The 23,516-nt window shown below is 47.7% G+C and overlaps 1 protein-coding gene across 4 annotated transcripts in view; it reads left to right on the top strand.

Moving 5' to 3' along the window:
• The window catches only part of ABL1 (ABL proto-oncogene 1, non-receptor tyrosine kinase), a 317,567-nt gene that overhangs the window by 267,976 nt on the left and 26,075 nt on the right, over positions 1–23,516 (top strand). For all 4 annotated transcript variants that reach the window (XM_085613961.1, XM_085613960.1, XM_085613963.1 and 1 more), the window contains 2 exons: positions 2,732–2,916; positions 7,273–7,425. In XM_085613961.1, the coding sequence (XP_085470087.1) occupies positions 2,732–2,916; positions 7,273–7,425 (338 nt within the window). The remainder of the gene's footprint in view (positions 1–2,731; positions 2,917–7,272; positions 7,426–23,516) is intronic.

Genomic DNA, 23,516 nt, shown 5'->3' with positions numbered 1-23,516 from the left:
CATAGCTTTTCGAGGCGTCTGCAGGTTTGTCTAGATTCTGGGAGTTCGGGGGAGAACCAGCTGGCTTTCTTGGTATGTGGGTTGGAGGTTTTCTTGAGGGGGGCGATGGTGTTAATGCAATTGGTGATCCAGTTGAGTAGGGTACAGGCGGCTGTGGTTGGGTCCTCATCTGTGGAGGTGGGAGCGGAGCTGTTGAGGGAGACGGTGAGCTAGTCGTTGGAGATTTTGTTCCAATTCTTTCTCTGAAGTTGGTGTGGACGTTTGCGGGTGATTGTTTTGAAAGTGAAATTGACGCAGCAATGGTCTGTTCATGGGAGTTGGAGGTGTGGCTGAAGGTGATGGAGTTTCCTGCTGTGAAGATGAGGTCGAGGGTGTGTCCTGCTGAGCGCGTGGGTTGTGGTACGATCTGTTTGAGTCCTATGTTGTGGAGGTTGTCCAGGAGGGAGGTGGAGGTGGAGTTGGGGTTTTGGAGGTTGTTGAGGTGGAAGTTGAGGTCTCCCAGCAAGGTGTAGTTGGTAGAGGTGATGGCTTGCGGGGGATGTTGGTAATGGAGTCGGCGAAAGGCACGCAGAGTCCGGGGTGTCTGTAGATGAGGGTACCTCGGAGGGTGGTGGACGGGTTGGTCTGTATCTTGAAGTGGAGGTGCTCCATCAGGCCTGTGGGCCCGTTGGTGTAGGTGCTCAGACTGAGGTTGGGCTTAACATGACGGACCCGATTGGGCCTGATATCCCACTGTATTACCTGTTCTGCACTTAAGACTAGATGGTGCTGTCTTGGCCCCCTGGGTATGGGTTAGTTTCCTCCCATCATAGTAATAAGAAACCTAGACGATTGCACAACACCCCACAAACCTCATGAAAGAAAGAATCTATACTCTGGGTTAGTGCATGAAAACGTGATTCCTCTAGCCACTATGTTTGCATCTAACTCACAAGAGAAGCCCAATTTCATAAATAATAAGTCCTACTGCTTGACGTTTTTCCACATATTAACGGCACCAGGGAATGTTGGGCGGCTCAGCAGCCATTAGGTGTTTCACCCCTCGGTGCGCTGGGGCTTTTTCAAGGCTTAGTAACAGTCATGATTATCATCAATTTCCTGGTTGTTGGAAAAATATGTGGCTACTCTTGGTGCCATGGTCCACTTCTGTCCAAAGGATGAGTTGGGAGAATGTAGTTTGTTGGACACAGTTTTTGGCGTCCATCAGGTATGGGGTAGCTGCGGTAGGTCTGTGATTGGATCTGAATTTGTTCAGAGGTGCTAGATTGAAGGCTGGGGTGGGGGAGTATAGTAAGGCAGCAGTAAATAAGCAGGGTTGAGAGCTGGCCCACTGGGCAGTGCCCATGAGTACAGATGTAGGATGATGGGACCACCCATGAGATTGCATGCAGAGTGAAAATAAGCATCTTGGGACCGGTTTTGGCGAATCACTTCTCATCAGCCAGGCTAACTTGAATCCAGTGGCACAGTGATCAAGGTACCCACGTCTGGGCATACGCTTGGCCTCTTAGGGCGAACATAGCAAACACAACAATATGCTGGATGTAGTGGTGAAACTTTTCAACCATTCACCCCCAGTTGAGAGATCTTGAGGGTACTTTTCAGCCCTGTATGCCTTTCTGCGGCTGCCAGACCAACCCTGGTTATTTAAATCTCACATTGTAAATAGATGCCTCATAGACCTTGTACATTTGTTTCCACCTTCCCCTTTCATCATGCCTCAGTGGGACCTTAATTTGGTTCACACATTTCTAATGCGCTCCATTTGAACTTATGCACAATGCCCCCCGGCCCGCCTTTTTAGTGAAAATCACACCCACCAGGAGGGTGAGCGAATTGCAGGCTTTGCCATACAGTCCTCCTTACCTGACGATATTCCCTGACAAGCTGGTGCTCTTGATGGGTCATCAAGATTTGATATGCTGTTGTGAAGAAGCAGCCTCTAAAGGCTTAGGAGCTCATTCCACCAGATCTAAGGCTGCTACCTCAACTATGCAACGTGGTGTTCCAGTCCTTGACAATTGTCAAGCAGCAACGTGGTCACCACTCGTTCAGCAAGGACGGCCTTTTTGGTAGTTCTGTCCTGCAGGACTTCCTTGTCCGCAGTCCCTCCTCAGGGATGGTATTGCTTGGGTATCTATTCAAAGGTAAGGAATCTTGGGCAGTACGTCTCTATCAGATGGACAAGTTACTTACCTTCCGTAACCTCTTATCTGGTAGAGACATGTTGTCAGACACCTGCGATGCAACTTTCCTGCATGTAACGCCTTCTTCAGGCCGCATTTGATATAATCTAGCCGCTGCAAATAGGATTTGGAGACAGTCATTGTTGCCTGTATTGCTGAATCTCAAATTGTGATATATGGGAGAAGAGCACGAGTCAATGTTTAACTAGTTAATGTTCACCAGGAATGAATCATGTATATGTGTGAACAAGAGACCTACTAAATTAGTATTTTTTAAGTCACTGATGAGTTTCTCTCTCATTGAAACTGATGGATTTCTATGCCAGGCCTGAACTTTGTGCCATGCTGGGTGCTGTCCTGATAAGCAATAAACTGTGTTAAGGAGTCTCTAGGCCACATATGGACTGTGTGCGACACTCTGGGACCTTTGGTACTGTCGATTGTATCTGATTACGAAAGTAAAGCTATGTGTAACTGGTAACAGTCTGCCTCAGCGAAGTATGAAGTGCTTTTTCTTGACCTTGCTTCTTTATTCTAAACTGCAGGGACCTTGCTGCCAGGAACTGCCTGGTAGGGGAGAATCACTTGGTGAAGGTGGCTGACTTTGGCCTTAGTCGGTTGATGACGGGAGACACATACACTGCACACGCAGGTGCAAAGTTCCCCATCAAGTGGACTGCGCCTGAGAGTCTGGCATACAACAAGTTCTCCATCAAGTCTGACGTCTGGGGTAAGAGTTTGGCACCTTAGACTTGCACCATAGTGTTCCTTGTTGGGGTATAAAATGCGTATACTCCTGGCTGTGAGATGCCATTCTCTCAAATTAATTCATATTTCCCTTTACTAATTCACCACTAATTCTTTTTGGGTTCCGGAGTTTTCTACTTGCAGAAAAGCGATTCAATGCCTTGCCAGAGGCAGAAAGCGTTATATAACTCCAATTACAATCTGCAGTTGCCATAGTCACACAAATTCAGTATAATCAGTTTTTGCATCTGAGGGATACAGCTGAGCACTGGCCTCAAGGCACACTATTGATACCTGTCACAGTATGTTTGCAGCTTGAATAGATATAAATGCACATGTGACCCACCTGGACCCCGTGGGTTGAATTAGTTAAGAATTCTATCTGTAATATACGTTCACTGTGAGGCATGTTGGTAGACCTCAAAGAAGTTCCATTTCATGTACGTTGTGTTATGTTACAGTGATTTATAACGCGCACGGCTACTCATGAGTGTCCCGGCGCGACAAGCCAATGTAGAAGACTATAAGAAACTGGGAGAGATTACCGGTTAAATAAACAGTGTTTTTAGACTTTTCTTAAACAGGCAGAGGTCATGGATGCTGCGCAGTTCAAGGGGTCGAGAATTTCAAGCTTCGGCCGCTTTGAAGGATGGAGAACGACCTCCAATCCTTACCAGCCGAAACCGAGGAATTAATGCTAGGCACTGTGAGGCGGAGCGCAGATGCCTTCGTGGCTCAGGTAGAGGGGTCCTGATCCATAAAGGGCTGAGTGGGCCATCGGGAGAGTCTTAAATTTGACTCTTTGAGCCACTGGGAGCCAGTGCAGAGCCCGCAAATGGTGTTTTACGCTAGACCTGCCTGGAGTACCCAGTATCTGGCATCCGCATTCTGTATTACTTGGAGTTTCTTAAGCTGGCATCCTGGTAGGTCAATGTAAAGTGCATTGGCATAGTCAAGGCGGCTGAGGATCAAAGCACGCATGACCATCTGCTTGGCAGCCCTAGGTAATAGAGGAAGAAACTTCCTAAGGGACTTCAGTGTGCCAAAACATTGGCCGGCCAGTGTCTTTACTTGCGTAGAGAACCTGAGATTTTCCTCAAACCAGACACCCAAGTTTTTAACTGCCTGTCCTGTAGAACTCGGGATAGGGTATTCTGGAGGCCAGAGGGCTTCTCTTAACTGTGGGGAAAGGATTTCGGACTTGTCCTCATTGCACTTTAACTGGGCAGCTGCAAGCCATTTAAATACGGCTGACAGGCAGTTTTTTTCTCTCATTGGAGAAGTATCTGGGTCCTTCCGTGTAAAGAGGAGCTGGGTATCATTGCGTAAGCAATGATCTTTGCTCCCAGCTCCTCAGCCAGATATACCAAAGGGGTGACATATAAGTTAAAATGGAGGGGGCTCAGGGTAGAACCCTGAGGTACTCCAGTAGTCACCTTTTGTGGGGTCGATAAAAAAGGAGGTAACCACACTTGTTGCGATCTGTCTTCCAAAAATGATTTGATCCAGTCCCACGCTGGGCCGACGATACCAATGTTTGCGAGGCCCGCTAATAGCAGAGAGTGTGGCACCGTATCGAAGGCGGCAGAGAGGTCCAATAAAATCAGAGCCGCTCTCCCGCCCCCATCTAAACATTCTCTGAGAGCTTCAGAAATTTTAACAAGCACCGTCTCCGTGCTATAGGTAGCTGTAAACCCTGACTGGACCAGATGTAATGCGCCAGAGGCTTCTGCAAAGTTGGCCAGCTGCTTAAAAAACGCCTTTTCACATACCGTGGCTACAGCTGGAAGGAGGGAAATGGGGCGATAGTTGGCAGGGTTGGCCGGGTCAAGGGAAGGCTTTTTTTAGCAAAGGAAGAAGTTTGGCTTGCTTCCATTCGAGCGGAACCGTGATAAATTGGACAGACAGATTGATAAGAGAAGTCACTTCTTGGTTAACATCTGCCACAGCAGCCAAAAACCTGGGCTGGCAGGGGTCAGTTCGAGAGCCCCATTTCAGTGATTTCAAAATAGTCAGTGTATCTTGGTGAGCAACAGCAGAGAATTCAGGCAAAGAGAAGGAGGAACTTGAGACATCGTAGCTAGGACTGACCATATTCTGCATGATAGGCAGTTCCTGGTCAGAGTTGGAAACATCGAAACTTGCTTGTATCCGCTGAATTTTAGCGATGAAATTACTCGAAAGTTTCTCGCACCAGATGGCTGTCGGTGTTAGTGGAATATCCTCTGGCCTAGGGTTCACAAAGCTTTGAACGATGGAGAAAATCTCCTTAGCGTTATTTCGGTACTTGGCTATATGCTCTGTATAATCCTGACTTTTACCTCGGTTAACGGAAGCGTGATATCCTTTCTGGGCCTTTCTAAGTGCTATTTTGGCCAGAGGGCAGTAGGCCGCGCTCCAATTCCGTTCTATGTTCTTTGCAATATCTCTTTTGCGCATTGAGCTCCCGTGAGAACCAGGGTTTGGAAGGAGAGATCCAAACCCTCTTCACTAAACCGGGAGGAGCTCGCTGGTCCACTGCCGGTGTAATCCAGCTATCAAACGTTTTTACTGCTCCCAAACTGGTGGCAGAGGGAGGACGAGAGTCCATCAAGGTTGAGCGTAAGGCCAAGGGATCCGTTTTATGTGCTGGCTTCCCCTGGACCCATTTGCTCGGAGCATGGGGCGGCTGAATGGTCCATGAAAGCTTGATTAAAAAATGGTCTGACCAAGTTAATTGAAGGGGCGTATTAACGCATAAGGAAAAATTACAACAGACCAAATCTAAAGTATGCCCTCCCTGATGCGTAGGGGCGTTAACCCATTGAGTAAGTCGAGCAATGTTCAGAGAGTCGTACAGCTCCCTGGTATCTTTGTCCTCAGCACAATCAATGTGGATGTTAAAATCCCCAAGTAGTAAAAAATTGGGAAATTGCAGAGCTTGAAGAACAATAATTTGATAGTGTTTTTAGAAAAGTGCCAGTGGGGCTAGGGGGTCGATAGACCACCATACCGCCCAAAGTAAAATGCGGCGAGATAATAATGAAGTCGAGAGCCTCTCCTTCTCCAACTGTGGAAATCTCTCCACGCCAGAGGGTCCAGCTGTCTTTAAACACTACAGCAACCCCCCCTTCCTGTTTTCCGATCAGCCCTGGTGATCTCATACCTCCTTGGGATTGCGAATTCGATATAAGGATTAGAGGACTCGTTGAGCCATGTTTCTGTAATGAAAAGTAAATCCGATTGATCATCAGAGAGCAGTTCAAATATATCCTGGGCGTGTTTAACCAGCGAGCGGGCATTGATTAGAGCAGCCTGAATGGTGTGCTCTCTAATAGTGTTAGAGGTTCGAGGACCCTGTAATTGAGAGTTAGCCCCTTTAGTATGCAAGCTGAAATTGCAGTTTACACAGGTCATATGCGAGTCCTCTTCCATAGCCCACCCGCCAGCACACTTACCGCTACTATAGCGAAGTGCATGCAGCTCATTGTGACTATAAGAGAGAGCCGGTCCAGGCACCTCGGAGGACAAACGGGCAGCATGGCTGGCGCTGGCCGCTCCCGGGACGCGGACGGGCGCAGATGGGCTTGCCTGCGGCGCGCCGCTGCGCACGTCTGCGCAGCGTGCCTATTAATGAGCATTCCCCGGTGATAACTAGAGCGCTGCCTGCCTAAGATGGCGGCTTCTAGTGTCTACTCCGAGCCCACCCGGAAGAATAGCAGAAGCTGCTATACTAAAGTGACGTGTGCAGAGAAAAATAATTCTGTTTTCAACTGTATCAGAATCGGTATTCGTTTTATTTTAAAATCTAAGTGCAGTCAATGGTCAATTTAAAAAAAAAAAATGCTGTAACAGATTCAATTTTAAGATCGGTTTCACAAGTGCCTAAAATCAAGGTAAAAAGCGCTCTAAACAATACACCACACATAAAGCTAAAATTGTTAAAAATCAAGGTTTGCTCTTAAGATAAACGAGCGTTTTAGGCACAGTACACTCCCCGTTCAAAACCGCTCCTAATGGCTAAACGTTAACGTCACTAAGGTTGCCACCCATAATTAAAACTTGCAAAATAAAAATTAAACTATCCCAAACTAATTAAAAGATGCTAGCACTTGCACCAAATGTGAATCTACACCTGGTCATCATTCTGAGCTGTTACTGATTTTGAAATCCACCTCAGACCTGGCCTGAAAGGAGGGCACATCAGAGTTATGTGGGGTGTTCTAGAGATCTAGGAGATGCAGATATTGGGAACAGGGAGGCAACGGGTGATGGCCTGACAATATTTTGTAGTCCATGTTTGTGTATCAACCACCACAGAGATTTACAAGGGTGTGAATCTTGCGTTTCTGTGTTGCAGCCTTCGGTGTCTTGCTGTGGGAGATCGCAACATATGGAATGTCACCCTATCCCGGCATTGACCTGTCCCAGGTGTACGAGCTGCTGGAGAACGACTACCGCATGGAGCGCCCAGAAGGCTGCCCGGAGAAGGTCTACGAGCTCATGAGAGCATGTAAGGATGCTAGCGATGCCAACACTGTTCATCCCTGTGGCTTCCATGAGATCTGGGCCCCTCATGCAATGAAGTGCTTGACAGGCAGTGCACGCGTGCTTTTGAAAGTGAGACATCTGTCATAAACCATGTGTGCCAACACTGCATATTAACCCAAACTGCCTGGCAGGCGTTGCAAACACTGCAGAAGATTCAAGCCAATCAACAACGTGTCACCTCTGTTTGTGCAGCGTGCTGCAGTAGATGACATGCTCTGCACGCGCCTGCCTTCTTGTGTTGGGGACGGACGTTGTGAGTTGTTTTTGTTGGTAGACATGACACAAGCCCACAGCACACAAGGGCATAGACTCCACCTTAGATGGTTTTTTCCTACCATTGGGTCCGGTTGTTTCTTCGAAAGCTCTGGGGCTGTCGCTCAGTGGAGACAAAATCCATTGGAATTGCTGCCGTCAACTTAGCGATTGGGCAATTTAAAGAGCATATTATTTAGGGTGAGGCCTGCTCTGTATACGTCTTAGTGGCCGTAATACTCTTTTAATGAGTGTCAAAACCACCATGATGTGTTGTTCCCTTTGAGGGAAAAAAGCCTTCGGGGTTTAAGAGGAGAAATTCTGTGTTTCTCCAAATGGAAACAACGATAATCTTTTCTATGTAGGTTAGAAATTCCTTCCAAAGCATTTTGATATTTATTCTCCCTCCAAATGGTTCCCTTTTCAGTGCCACATCTCCAACACCTACCCATGTATCCGGGTACATCTGCTGCAGACCTTATGGTGTCTGTGATGTCATTTAATCCTGGTTTTGTACTCCCTTTCTCTGTGTTAGATACTCCAGAGATATTTAGGTAAAGTGCAAACATCTTTCCCATTGTGGGTCACGGATTTCCTGCCCAGTTCAGTTACCCATTGTGTTTGATCGTTCCTCATTTTATGTTGCCCTTCATTAATGAGATTAGACAGCTGATACCAGCCTTTTAGTGCATTCAAATGGGGTTAAGTGTCTTGTAGCAGCTAATGTGTTATATGGTAGGAGTGTCCAGGGTATCCGCTGAGAGTATTCAAGGCTCTGCTGCAACGTCTATGTTGCCGTTCACAAACATTCTGAAGCAGAAGTCAGTCACCCGACCTTCCTTGTTGACTCGCTTTTCATCTAAAGGTAGTGAAAAAGGGGATTCAAATACAGTGGAGTAATTTGTAATGGAAACTTCGTGAGATGGGATCTTTTTTTTTGATTCACATACTGTGCTTTATTCCCCAACCTAGTGGTTGGGTCTGGTGTAAAAGTCTCCTTGAAGTCCTCCCCCCCCACCCCCCCCCCACACACCAATTGGGCTTCGTCGACCATTTGGGTTTAAAGCCCTCCTCGTGTGACGTTAGACGTATGCCCTAGAAATCCCTTGACGCGGCTGCCATCTTCAGATTCTTTTTATCTTCTTCGGAATGGCAGCTTTCGCTTGAGTTGAGTTTGTAAATGGTGCTCTACTTTTGGAGTGGGGGGAGGGGGTTCGCATGTGAAACCAGAAAATTCTTCAAGCTGCAAAATTACTATCTGTAAGTAAACCTTTCTTTTTGCAGCATGAATCTTTTCTGGATTCACAAGCTGTGAATTGATTACAGAGCGGTTTTCCTTCATGTTGGGTTGGTTGGGTTCTTTAGGGTGTGCATTTGTAAAAAAATCTATCAGTACGCTTGGTTCAACTTCTGCTTCACTGTTGATTTGAACATCAACGCAGTAGTGTTCTGTGAAGGTATGTATCGATGACCATCTAGCAGCTGTGCTAATGTCCTCTAATGCTACGCTGCCTAAGAGTTTTGCTCTTTTTTCCTTGTTGAATGCGCCTTTAGCTTTTCTGTTGTTACTCTCCCTGACCTGTGACAGTATCGGAGTCCTTTCCTTGTGTCTACAAAGGATACAAAGAACTGTTCTCCTTTCCTGATGCGTTTCTTCTCTCCAAATCGTGCATAATTGCCATTCGTTCGTGCAACATGCGCAGTGCTCTTTCCGTTCCGTTTTTTTGGTTGTTGAAAGAAAACCTGGCAGGTGGATTGCTTGCTTAACATGGAATTTTGATACCACCTTTTGAATGAATCTTGGGTTTGTTCTCATACCCACCTTGTGTCTTGGTATGGCTCTTGGGTGGTGAGTGCTTTTATCTCACTTACTCTCCTTAGGGAAGTGATGGCGATGAGAGAGGCAGTTTTGAGGGTTAGAAAGCTCGTTTGTGCATTCTGCATTGGTTCAAAGGGTGACGTCATCAGTGGAGTGAGAGCATCGCTTTCAAGTTCCATGTAGGCATTGGTACTCTTCTTGGGGGTGCTTCTTTCTTTACTACTCCTAGTAAGCGCTTCGCCACTGCTGTGGTGAAGAAACCTCTACCCAGTGGGCCTCTTCTGTACGCTACAGTGGCCGCCAAGAGGGCTTTGATAGAGGCATAAAGAGCGGTTTGTCTTGTGGATGTCGTGTGTAGGAACCTGCGTCTCTGACTCCCTTCAAAATAAATGCCCAAACAAAATGTGTGTAACATTAAAACGTGTAAGTGGGAGCGTAAGGTCCTAAATACCTCTAAGCACCAGTTGTCAGATTAATTGTTGATTAACGGAGGCGCTCTCCTTGTTTTGGTCTCTGGCAGCAGTCATTAAGGACTCCTTTTACAGAACTTAAGTCCTGAAAACATTTTTTTTATTTTTGCCATTGCCTTTACTCTGCCCATCACCCCCTTGAAGTTTCAACAAAGGCGTCAATGACAACTTGTCAGATCATATAAAGTCAAGCAAGTTTTGCAGTCATTAACCAAGGTACAGTCTGTTCCCCTCTCCCTTTACTTGCTTGTGCAGCGTGTGCCGTCTGTCCCTGGTTCAGCGATAGCAAACAGCTACATGCGACAATAGTCCTTTAGCCATACAAACTTTCTGAAATGTTCTTCCAACCTTGCCCTCCCTTATCAACTATGTAATGTGCATCTGGGGTGAGCTGCTTTTATGCTTATTTATATCTGCTATACGCATCTGTTGTATCCTCGTATTTATCTACTAGGTTTTTCTGTACCAGCTTAACTAGCCGGCATCCTTCTACAGCGCTCCGATACCCTGCCGGGTCATGTTTGTGCTTTATTAAACTTTAAAAATAAAATAAATAGCCGCATAGCCTCTGGGGTGCTCAATCCCCTATCCCACAATCCTCTGCCAGCCATGCTGCCACTGCCTACTGTCTCTGCGTCACTGCAAATGAAGCGGCTGGCTCGGCTATGTTCTGTTGGTGGACCCTCCTGCAAATAGATTTTTCCCTCTACTGGAGTCAATATTGTGGTACCTTGGCCATTCAGTTTACACGGCATCTTGGAACACAGATTTGTGTTGTGGGTGTTGACCAGTTCTGATACTTTCCTGAAGTTCCTCTTGCATTGTGTAGTGGATGCAGCTAGGTCTTGAGACCCTGCCCTTGAAGGTGTGGGTTTTGTGTCTCCATGCCTTGTAGGTCACTAATTTCACTACAGAATTTTGCGGCCGATCAGTCTTTTCCTTTCCTTTCATCTGCCCTGTGCACTCGCTCTATAACTATAGCGAGGTGCCTTGGAATAGCTCAATGACACACCCAGTGATAGCTGACCCTTGAACTTTGTCCCCCAAATTTTTAATCTGCATATTGTCCCTGCAAAACCTATTCTGGAAGTCTTTTCAGTTGGAGGGTAACCACTTAATCCACATAGAATCGGTATATTTCTGAGAAGGTCTTTAGTTGTTCTTCTGCTGATTCCAGTCGCTGGTCGAGGGTCTGCATGTCTGACTTGATCTGTCATTTCGTGTATAATTCTGTCCTCAACCTGAACTTGTTGTTGGGGAACAAATCTGTTGGATTCTACTTTTAATTCAGCATCGTAAATTTTTAAGTCCTCATTTATGAGTGCACCAGTAGCTTTCACTGCCATTGTGGGAGTATTGTTTTTGAGTGAGTCCAATCGGAAGTAGTCTGTGATGTTGCTGAGTGGCCCGTTGTAATAGTTGTCCCCAGCCTCCAATCCATTGCTTGCTGGGGTTTTCTGCAGGCAGGGGGTTTAGTCAGCTTCTGGGGGTCGTCCTGTGCAGTGATGTCCTCTGTTTGGCAGTACTCCACAGGTTAAAGCAGTTTTATCCTCACCCGACCTCTATTACATCAAAGGCCAGGCATAGGCCGTGAGACAGAAGATGTCGTTAGATCAGCTGAGCCACATAACGTAGGGAAGCCTTGTCGGAAAGTGCCCCTTTTTGCCTGACACTTGATGCAGTTTGACTTGATGTGCTCTGGGTCCCTGTCTATCAGGTTACTTTGGTATAGTATGTTCGAGACATATGAGCTGCAGATCACACACACTGCATAGATTGCCATCTGGTGTTGGGCCCAGATGTTTGCACTTTGTTGTTGTATTGGAATATGTCTTTGGAAGTCATGATAGGTGACTCCTCCTTTGGACAATAGTGCGCATGGGCATCGACTCCATCTTCAGCTTGTTTTTTTCCGCTATCGGGCTCGGATGTGTTTGTTGCGCTCCAGTTCGGTGTCGTTACCGTTCTACCTTGCGATGCGCTATCCTTCACCCATTCTTCAGTAATGTTTCGATCGCGTTTCCCATTCGACGCGCATCTCTACAAAGTTCAATTCTTCGATTCCGGTTGTCAACACAGGCCTCCGGGCCTAGCTGCGCCATTGGGCCCTTGGCTCATGGAAAGGACTCCTTTCAAAAAGTGTCCTCAATGTGGATCCAAGTTTCCACACTCAGATCTTCACGGCGTGTGTAACCTCTGCCTTTCGCCCGAGCATGAGGTCAAAGACTGTCCAGCTTGTGCTTCTTTCCGCTCCAAGAAAACAATACGGGATCGTCGAGCTCGAAGAAGCATGACTCTATCATCAACATCGATACCGGACGGTATCTTCCAAGAAGGCATCAATGTACTGGAGCAGGAGCAGGAGCAGATCGAAGAGCGCAACATTAGCGCCTCCGAAGCCAACGACTCCGACGTCGAAGACATCACTCCAGGGCAGCGGGTCGAAGTACTGACATCGACACCTCCCCCCCCACCCATTCACAAAAAGGCTTCGGTAACACCTTCACCTTTGGGCCTAGGTGCACACCTGGACAAAACTTCCCATGCCCCGCCTTCGGGCTTGGCAAAGAAGTCAATACATAAGCCTTCAGGCCAATCGGGATAGAGCCAGCCTACCGTTGGTGCGGAAACCCCATCCCCGGCACCAAAGAAGAAACCACTCTTTGTCCGCACAGACGCCTGGTTCCACATTGGCGCGTTCGGCAACAAAATCCACTGGTACTGACTTTTCGACTCTGAAAAAATCATCGGAACCGAGCAAACAACCGGTTCCAAAGACCACTGGCGCTCAGTCTTCGGATCCCAAAAAATCATCGGAACCAAACAAACAACCGGTTCCGAAGAACACTGTGAAAGCAAGTGGCTCTGTATATACTGTTCCCAAATAGGTACAGTGTGCACAGAGTCCGCAGTCCCCAGAGGTTTGGCAGAGGCTAAAGTTAGATATAACCTTACTCTCTAAAGTGGTAGCTTGGTCGAGCAGTAAGGCAGTATCAGAGGACAGTGTAAAGCATTTGTTGTACACACTCAGTCAGCTAATGGTCTCACACACTCAAGATCTGAACTCTAGGCCAGTGGTTTTGTATATAAAAATATATAGCTGTTTTATTTTAGAACCAACAATAGGTATCAAAATATACTTTCTCAGAATGAGATACTTTAGTTAAGTACTTTTAAATACGCAATAGACTTTTGAACAGAATAGTTACAGTTGTTGCAATGGGCAACACAATTTAAACACAATCATAACATTGAGCTCAATGGGAATTTCTAAGTAAATGCAATTGATTACTTTTAGGATTACTTTTCTAACCTCAGGACTGGATCCTAGATTCAGTCCTGGGACAATTCCTGGAAACAGGTAAGTAAATACGTTTTGGTTACAGGAATGAATTTTAAGGATTATTATTGTATTTTAAAAGTTGACACAAACTTTTTCACATAGAATCACCAATGTTATCCTATGGGAGGAAATTCACATAGCAGGTAAGTAGGGTTATCGTTACTTTTTCTAACTCCGTGTTGGATCCTGGATCCAGCACTGGTGCATCTCCTGTAAACAGTTGGAAGAAAACGTTTTTGTTATACAGGCGATTTTTAAGGAATATTTGTAAGTTTCAAAAATCGAATTTCTGGTGAAAACCAGGCAAAGTTATCCTATGGAGAAAAATCAAGTTAGCGGTAAGTACGGTTATAATTACTTTGCAGGGTCAGTGCTGGGCACCAAGATCCAGCACTGGGATCTCTCCTAAAATCAGCCTAATAACGAAAACGAAATTACTCACCTGTTATCAGATGAATATTTTAAAGTTTCAAAACTCAACACATAGAAGAATTTCCAAGTGAAACCAGTCAATGTTACCCTATGGAAGAAAAGTGAGTTATCAGCTTTTGGGTAAGTACTCGACTGGCAGAGTTAAGGTTCTGGGCATAGACTCAGGGGTCTCCCAGGGTCAGGTAGGTACAGTTGTTACACCCTCAGCGGCACAGGGGCAGCCGGGTGCAGAGTGAGTTAGGCCCAATGTTATCCTATGGGAGGCAGGGGGCCTTTGGTTGGTGGCTGCTGGCTAGCAGGCCACGCGGCTGTGGGAGTTGGGCTCCTGGTCACTTACTCAGAGAAAGTGGGGAAGTAGATTAGGGTAGAGGTTGCACTGCCAGGGGCACTCGGGCCGCTGGGTGCTTTTGAGCCGTCGGGCGCTCAATGGATTTCAATGGAGAAGCTCAGTGACGAACAAAGGCTGCAAGCTCGGGGACGAAGATTCTTCAGGTGCGACCACCACTTCGAGCGGTAAGTTGGGAAGCTGTGGGTTAGGTTGGCACCCAGGAGCTGGGCACAGGGGGGCGCTGGGTGCAGGGGTGTCTTTTCGCGTCGGGAGGGTCATTGGGTGCCGGATTCGGGGTCCAGTCACCGGGGGGATGTCCTTGTGGTCTTTGTCCACTCTGGCACAGGCCAGGCTTGGCGGGTGCAGAGTGTTCAGGAGTCGCGGTTCCTGGCTGGTGCCAGGGGCCTGTTACTTGCTTTGAGCAGTACCACTGCTCGTGGGAGTCCCAGTGTTTAGAGTCACAAGGCAGTCAGGTCCTCCGGGGTTTTTGAGGTTGCTGACCACTGGTCTGGAGACGCTGGGGTTTAGCAGGAGCTGGTTCGAGGGTCGGCAGGCGTGTAGGGCTGGGGCCAAATCAGTTGGTGTCTTCCTCTTGTTAGCAGCTGCACGGCAGGTCTTCTTGTTTCTTGATCTTCTTGCTTGTTTCCGAATCTGGATCTGAGGAAGGTAGGTTCAGGGTGCCCCTAAATACTAAATTTAGGGGCGTTACAGGTAGGTAAAGGGCAGAGACCAATGGGTCCCTTCCCTGGGGTGGGTACACCCCCTATCCTGCCACTCTCCTGTGGGAGGGGGGAAGTAGCCTAGTCCTGATTGGGCAGGGCTCCCCATCTTCAAGATGGTGAGAGCCCGGGGATGTGCTTCACCTCGCCTCCCCCACCTGAGGGGTGGGGTTGGCAGAGGCTGGCACACCCCCTTTCCTTCCTTGGGGATTCCCGCCAAACTAACCGCCACGGTGGGGGTCAGAACCGGTAGGGGCCAGTTACTGAGTACAGCAAGTGGCCTGTAGAAGCTCACAAAGGCGGCATGCCTATGAAGCTTCCCCTGCCCATCATGGGGGAGGAGACCTAGCACCTCGCCCAGGATGTTCATTGTTGCAGGCCCAGGAGAGCGGATGGCTCTCTACCCAGGGGTCACACAACATGTCTGCTGTGTGGCAGCCTAGTCAGCCCCTCAGACAGGACGTGGATTGTAGGTTAGGTTCAGGGGCAACTCTAAGTTGCCCTCTGTCATGCATCTTACATTAAATCCCACACTGGCATCAGTGCGGGTTTAATGTGCTGAGAAGTTTGATACCAAACTTCTCAGTCTTCAGTGTAGCCATCATGGTGCTGTGGAGTTTGTGTTGACAACCTCCCGGCACCATATACTCTTAATGGCAGCACTGCACTTACAGTGCCCAGGAATGGACCTGGGTACTGTAGGGGCACAGGGCTCCTGCACCTATACCCACACCACTGACCTAGGGCACCCAGCTAGAGGGGTGACTGAGGTATGCCAGGGCAGTGTGTGTTGTCGGCATGGCACACAGGGATGTTTGCCATGTCGACTCTCTTTAGTTCTGCACCAAGACACTCAGCCTGCAAAGGTAGTGTGTGTGTGTGTCAGGGTACAGGGCCTCTAAGGGTGGCACAATAAGTGCTGCAGCCCTTAGGGGCCTTCTCTGGTCACAAGGCCCTGGATACCTAGGGTACCATTTACCAGGGGCTGACATGAGGCCAGAGATGCCAATTGGGTTTAGGCTTCAACACAGTTTTAGGAAAGGAACACAGGCCCTGGGCACCTGATTGGCAGGAGCCCAGGGCACACTCAGGCAAAGTACTTCAGCAAAAAGTGGGGGCGTACCATGCAAGAAAGATGGCATTTCTCACACACTGGCGCTCAACCTTCGGATCCGAAAAAACCATCGGAACCAAAGAAACAACCGGTTCCAAAGACCCCAACGGAACCCAGGAAAACTCCCGATTCCAAACCTAAGGAGCATAAAACGACTCCAAAACTTGTGCCACACAAACAATAGGACCTGAAAAAATCGGCACCGAAACACACTCCAGAGGAGGAGCTTTTGCGGCCTGATCCAACCCAAAAAACTCTCGAAATAGACCCAAAGACAGGTCAACTTATACTTAGTCCTTCCGGGAAAAGGAAAATGGACAAACCTGCACCAGCTCCACGTCCTTTAAAGAAGAGACATTGCCACTTCTCCTTTAAGAATTCCTTCTCCACCTCCTCCTCCACACCACATCTCTCCTATCCCATCTCCAGTACACTCACAATCTCCTCCACCTCAAGATGATGAGGACACCTCTGGGGAGGAAGGGGATGATGAACCTTTAGGGGAACCTAGTCATCCTAATAGCCCAGATGACCCATGGGACAATTATGGCATACCAGGTGTTCCTGATACACCACAAGATAATATCTACCCATCTAGACCATCCTCTCCAGAGGACACTATAGCTCATACACAGAGCTGCAGAATACCACGGTGTGAATTTGCACACAGACCCTGTAGAAGAAGATTTCCTTATGGACACTTTTGCACCATCTCAAAGGTCCACTTACATTCTCCCAATGTTGTAAGGGGTAATCAGACACACTCCTGAAGTGTTTAAGGATCCTGTAAGGGCCAGAGTCATTAACCCCAGGGTGGAAAAGAAATACAAGTCTGCCCCAGCTGACCCCGTTTACATTAAAGCACAGCTTCCCTTGGATTCCTTGGTAGTCTCCAACGCCAGGATAAGGGCTAACTCTCAAAACTCAGGCGATGCTCCACCTCCTGATAAGGAGTCAAAACTGTTGGACGCATCTGGTAAAAGAACAGCGTCCCAAGCAGCCAACATATGGAGAGTTGCCAACACACAGGCTTTCCTGGCTCGGTACGATAGGGCACACTATGACTAGTTAGAGACCCTACTGTAACACCTTCCAGATCAATATAAAACAAGGGCCAATGAAGAAAGGCAAACTCATAACTAATGCCTCCCTTCAATGTGCTCTGGATGCTGCAGACACAGCCTCCCGAGCTATTAATACCAGCGTCCTTTTGCGCAGACATGCGTGACTGCGCCTTTTTGGGGTTCAAACCCGAGGTTTAAACTGCCATACTAAACCAACCGTTTGACCAGGAACACTTATTTAGGCCTAGTGTAGATTCATCTTTAGAAAATATGAAAAAAGATACTGACACTGCCAAATCAATGGGAGCTTTGCAATCGCAAGCTCCCAGAAGTTCCTTTCGTCGCTCCTCTTATAGGGGTGCCTCTAGAGGTTTTACCACTGATAACCCCTCCACTTCCTACAAAAGTTCCACCCAGACCTCATCTAACAGAGGCTATTACAGAGGAGGCTGCAGGGGCAATAACAACAAGGGTAGAGGCATAACTACCAATACTCGCACCGCCTCCACCCCCAAACAGTGACTTCCCTCCACTCCCCCGGAGCACTCTACTCCGGTCGGGGGAAGATTGCTATAGTTCCTACCTGCCTGGAACACCATTACCACGGACAGCTGGGTGAGACAAATCATCCAAACCGGTTATTGCCTAGAACTCATTCAACTACCCCAAACATACCACCCAAACAGCGTCCAATGTCAACAGAGCATTTTACGCTTCTAAAACAAGAGGTGCTTTCCCTCCTACAAAAACATGCAATAGAACCAGCTCCCCCTTCATCACCAAGACACAGGGGTTTACTCCCTGTACTTCCTCATTCCAAAGAAGGACGGAACCCTGAGACCCATCTTGGACCTCAGACCACTAAACCTCTACATACAATCAGACTGTTGGAAACGCCCACTCCCACTCCGCAGGGTGGTGGTGGACTCCCCGAACACACTGTGGTAGCTTGGCTCGAGTGGTCAGGAAACAGGCGCAGTGCTAAGCATACAATATACCCATACAATAACCATGCGTGCATCCGTTCCAAAAACGACTCTACACCGTAAAAATTATGAAAATATTCTTTCTTTATCTTTTTCTCTTAGTTGCTGATTGGAAAAATAAATAGGTCAATCACAATATACAAGTTTCAATTAGTGCAGGTCAAATAAATATTGGCTGTTTGATGAAATAAATAGGGGTGATCATAAATAACAGGGCATAAATACAAGTGCAACATATACAGACAATTAAATACTTTGAGGCAATAAATACTGTATCAATAAATATTGTACACCAACAAGTCCTGTGGACCTATAAATATAGTGCAGCAATAAATAGGTAAAAACTCAATAAATACAGTATCCCCAATAAATAATTAAAAGTATACAGCACCCCTCATATAATCAGATGACACTTCACTTCTTAAGGGCTGATTTGGCCCAGGCACAGCTTGTAGGGTTGTGGAAGGCTTGAGGGGGGGCTACTCCCTGGCTGGGACAAGGCTGAGGCCTAATCTGAGGTAGATCCAAGGGGGGTATACCAGTGCCCTGGCTTTCTCTCTCCACACAACCTCTCTAGGTTAGTCCCAGTTCACCCCAGGCACAGTCAGGTGGGTTTCAGCACCTCCCTAGCCCCTTAGAGCAGTCTCTCAGGTCTCCACAGGGCCTTAGGCGCCCTCTACTCCACTTACTGCCCTTTTTCTGCTGTTCCGACGCCGCTGGAGTCGGGTCGACGCCGTGAGGCGGTTCCGGTTCGGTCTCGGCGGCCTCGGCACAATGTCAGTTCTTTGACGACGCCGGCAGGCGGTTCCGGTCCGATGTCGGTGGCCTCGGTTCGATCTCGACCTCCGATTCGACGGCGTCGGGCAGTCTCTTCACGATGTCGACTTCGGGCGGCTCCGGTCCGATGGCGCTCTCGGCTCCGATGACGTCGGCCGGCCTGGCCTCGATGTCGACTTCCGGCGACTCCGGGGTGCGATCCTCACCCCCGACCTCCGGTGCTCCTCCTCACAGGCTCCGGGCGACTCCGGAGTGCGATCCTCACTCCCGACCTCCGGTGCTCCTCTACCTCGGTCTCCGACGACTCCGGAGGGCGGACTTCACTCCTCCGATGACGCCGCTCGCTCGACCTCGGTTCACTTCCTCCTCGACCTCTGGTATTCCTCTCGACCCCCGTCGGCGCCCTCTCACGACCTCAGGCGGCTCCGGGTACGACGTCTGCTACTTCAGTCAGCGCCGCTTCTCCACCTCGGGCTCCAGGTCTTCAGGCTACTCGACGCCGGACTCCAGGGAAACCAGTTCTCAGGTCAAAATCTTGCTGGTTTCTTGGTTCTAAGGCCTGTTCCTGCTGTCCAGGTCCTTAGGATGGTTTTCTTCTGTCTTCTTCCCACACAGGGCTATAGGCTGGGATCCATCAGTAGGGACAAGTATCAAGGGTGGGTTTATGGACCCCACTCCAGGCACAAGTTTCCACCCCTGCTGCTTCACTCCTTCCTCCTTCACTGTTGTGCTCCTCTCTCTTCACCAGTCAGGTGCCAACTGCTAGCTCCAACTGCCAACTGCCTCTCTTATCCTCCCAACATTCTAAACCGCCTCCAACGGTCACAGGGTTCTGGAATCTCCTGGAATGTTCTGGAAGGTGCTGGTAGGTTCCAGTGGATGCTGGTGATGTCACAGGTGGCCACCATTTTGTGCTCCAGGCCCTCAGACAGAAGTTTCAGGGGTAGCTAAAATGGTTCCCTGAATCTGTAGCAACACGAAAAAGTCTGGTGGTTCCCAAAAAGGAAAAATTCAAACAGGGTTTGAGGCAAAAGTGGGACAAAATAAATAATGATGAGGAGGGACCACCCAAAGGGCTGACAGGTCTAACACAGACCATTTTCATATGATCACTCTTCAAGTGGTCCTTCCTCTACTCAAACAAGGCGACTTCCTTGCCACCTTAGATCTCAAGGATGCCTACTTCCACATTCCCATTCATCCTGCTCACAAGAAATATCCCACATCCAACAATATCTGGGTGCCACAATAAACACCTCAAAAGGCCTTGCATATCCCAGTCCAGCCAGGATAGCAAGCCCTTATAACACAATTCCAGCCGCAACACTCACTTCCGGCTCGAGTGTTCATGCAACTAATAGGGATGATGGCCTCTTGTATATTCATAGTACCTCACGCAAGACTCCAGATGTGCCCTTTACAGGAATGATTAGCATGTCAGGGTAACCACGCTCAAGGTCAGCTAACAGATCTGGTGTTGGTGGACAGCCGCACACATCGCTGTCTGCAGTGGTGGAACACCCAAAACCTTTCCAAAGGGCGACTGTTCTTAGAGCTGGTTCCACAGATTGTGCTAACAGCAGACGCATCCCTCACCATCTGGGGAGCTCATCTACTACATCACACCATACAGGGCACATGGACACCTCAGCAAAAGCTACTCCACATCAATCATTTGGAGTTACTAGCAATCTTTCTGGCATTAAATTCATTCCATAAACAGATATCAGGCAAAGCTTTCTTAGTCTGCGCTGACAATATGACAGCAGTGTACTATTTACAAAAACAGAGGGACACACACTCTGCAGCTCTCTCAACTAGCACAGAGCACATGGAGGTGGGCCATTCCTCAAAACATATTCCTTTTAGCCCAACGTCTCCCAGGAATTCAGAATCACCAGAGAGCCCCCTGCCATAATATTGTAAGATGCCGACAAGGCATTTGATTCCATCAACTGATGGTCCCATTCCTAACATTGAAAGGTGTCGGCTTTGGCCTGGGCTTCAAGTGGCAAAGCTTTACTGCGTGCGGCTGCTACAGCTCTACTTAGAATGAATAGTTTGCCCCAGAGGAGGGTACTAGATGGGGGTGCCCACTCTCCCCGTTACTTTTCACCCTTTGTTTAGAACCATGGGCTTGCTGGGTTGGGTCACTAAACAATACAAAGGGGTTCTCAGTGGAAATTGTGAGGCCGCAGAAAAGTTTACTATATAGCGCTGATGATCTTCCTTATGTAGCCAATCCCTCTGCAACCGCGCCAAAGATACACTTACTGTTTGAAAATGTCAGACACTCCTCGGGATATAAAATGAATTGGGAAAAATCAGGACTATTTAAAATAACAAATGAGAAATAGGGAGGGAATTGTTTCACGTTGTCAAGGTGACGGAAAATGGCATTAGGCATCTAGGAATAAATAGAACACCCAAACAATCTTATTCCTGTGAAGAAATATTGACATATTCTCAAACGAGCTTCATACAGATGCAAGAAGGAGGCACTCTCTTCCACTTACAATGGGAAGAGCGGTGATTTTTAAATTATTACGTAACCAAAACTGATCTGCATGATGCAAAAACAATCAATCGATTGTTGTGCATCACAAACAGCAGTCTCGGAATCTTCCTTTCTTTGATTTGACAAGGCATTGCACACACTACTCTGCCATTGGGGGAGGGGTGGGCCTAGGCTGGCAGTGATACCATCCTGTAAATATATGTACAATGGAAGAACTGCACTGCCAGTGACCCCGGGCCGCTCGCAAAGGACTGAATTTCTAGCCCAAGAGATGACCCTGTGATGAAGTTAGACAGGCTATAATTGCAAACACCTACATGCCAGCACTACATGTATGGGGGAATGGGGAGGGAAAACTTGTGATACCAGTGCAATCAATACTTGCCTCCTGGGCTACAGGTAGCCTGGGTTGAAAGGAACAGTTTTGAAGGAAACCCCATTGTGGACAGGAAACCTAATGAAAGAGCTCCATAAATTGGACTCTTTCAGCAGTGGAATCTCATTGGGATATCCAGGGTGGGAGAATCTGCAAGTGGTGGCATTGAAACATTAAGATTTCAGAAAGAATACAAACTCTCACAAACCCAGCTATGCAAATATAGAGAACTCTTCTTGCATTAAATGGGAGGCAGTGGAGTGAGCATAAATACCAGACTAAGCCCTGCTAGAAAGAAAGGTCTTACTAGAAAAATTGTTCATATGCAAAACCCTCCTTACTAATAAGCCTGCGTGCCAAGGATGAAGCGGCTAAGAAACCTAGGAGCGTTAGAAGGTATTAACTGGGAGGCAGCATTAATGCACCCTAGAGAAGTGACTAATAAAGGCTATGATTGGTTCAGTCCAGAAGCTAGGGCGTACAATAACAAAAATAGGCTATCGGAAATATATCCGACCAAAGCCCCACATGCATAACACATTATTTAGAAGAGGGTACATTTCTACACAGTCCGGGGAGGTGATGAGATGCAGATGTATTGGTGCGAAATAATAGCTGAACTAGAAGCAGTTATAGTAAATGAAAGTGAGTGCTCTCTCCAGTTTGTGATATTGAGTATCCCCGATAATGTGGATCACCTAATAGGTAAGCATTTGATCTGTGCTCGGAGATGCATTATAGCTAACGGAGACGCTGCAATAGAATGAGGCAGCTCTAGGTTCCATTATAGCTTACAGAGACGCTGCAATAGAATGAGGCAGCTCCAGGTTTAATTATAGCTTACAGACACTGCAATAGAATGAAGCAGCTCCAGGTTCCATTATAGCTTACAGAGACGCTGCAATAGTATAAGGCAGCTCTAGGTTTCATTATAGCGTACAGGGACGATGCAATAGAATGAGGCAGCTCAAGGTTTAATTAAAGTGTACAGGGACGATGCAATAGAATGAGGCAGCTCCAGGTTTCATTATAGCTTACAGAGACGCTGCAATAGAATGAGGCAGCTCTAGGTTTCATTATAGCATACAGAGACGCTGCAATAGTATGAGGCAGCTCTAGGTTTCATTACAGCGTACAGAGATGCTGCAATAGAGTGAGGCAGCTCCAGGTTTCATTATAGCGTACAGAGACGATGCAATAGAATGAGGCAGCTCTAGATTTTATTATAGCTAACAGACACTGCAATAGAATGAGGCAGCTCTAGGTTTCATTATAGCTTACAGAGACGAAGCAATAGAATGAGGCAGCTCTAGGTTTCATTATAGCTTACAGAGACGATGCAATAGAATGAGGCAGCTCCAGGTTTCATTATAGCTTACAGAGACGATGCAATAGAATGAGGCAGCTCTAGATTTCATTATAGCGTACAGGGACGATGCAATAGAATGAAGCAGCTCCAGGTTTCATTATAGCTTACAGAGACGCTGCAATAGAATGAGGCAGCTCTAGGTTTCATTATAGCTTACCGGCCGTGATTGCCTTGGGGCTGTCGCTGGGGTGTTTGTAGCTGGCACTGGGACCCCTGTATCCTGTCTTGGTGGTTCCGGGAAACGTTGTTTGTAATCCCTGATAAGGAACTTGAGGTCCTTAACTATTGCCAGAGGGAGGCAGACCATTGGGGTGACCTCCGTGCGGACTTGTTCCTGGACGGGGCGCTCCTGCGCGCCTGAATCTTCCTGCTCCTCGTCCGTGCTTTGGCATTTGACAAACAGCTCGGAAGGGGAAGTAGCCTGTTGGAAGAACATTTCTTCGGACTCTTCACTCTGCAGGATCTCCAGAGGTAAATTGGTTTGGA

Source organism: Triturus cristatus, chromosome 1_2, assembly GCF_964204655.1.
Source record: "Triturus cristatus chromosome 1_2, aTriCri1.1, whole genome shotgun sequence".
NCBI lineage: Eukaryota > Metazoa > Chordata > Amphibia > Caudata > Salamandridae > Triturus > Triturus cristatus.
This window is presented reverse-complemented; position numbering and strand designations above follow the sequence as displayed.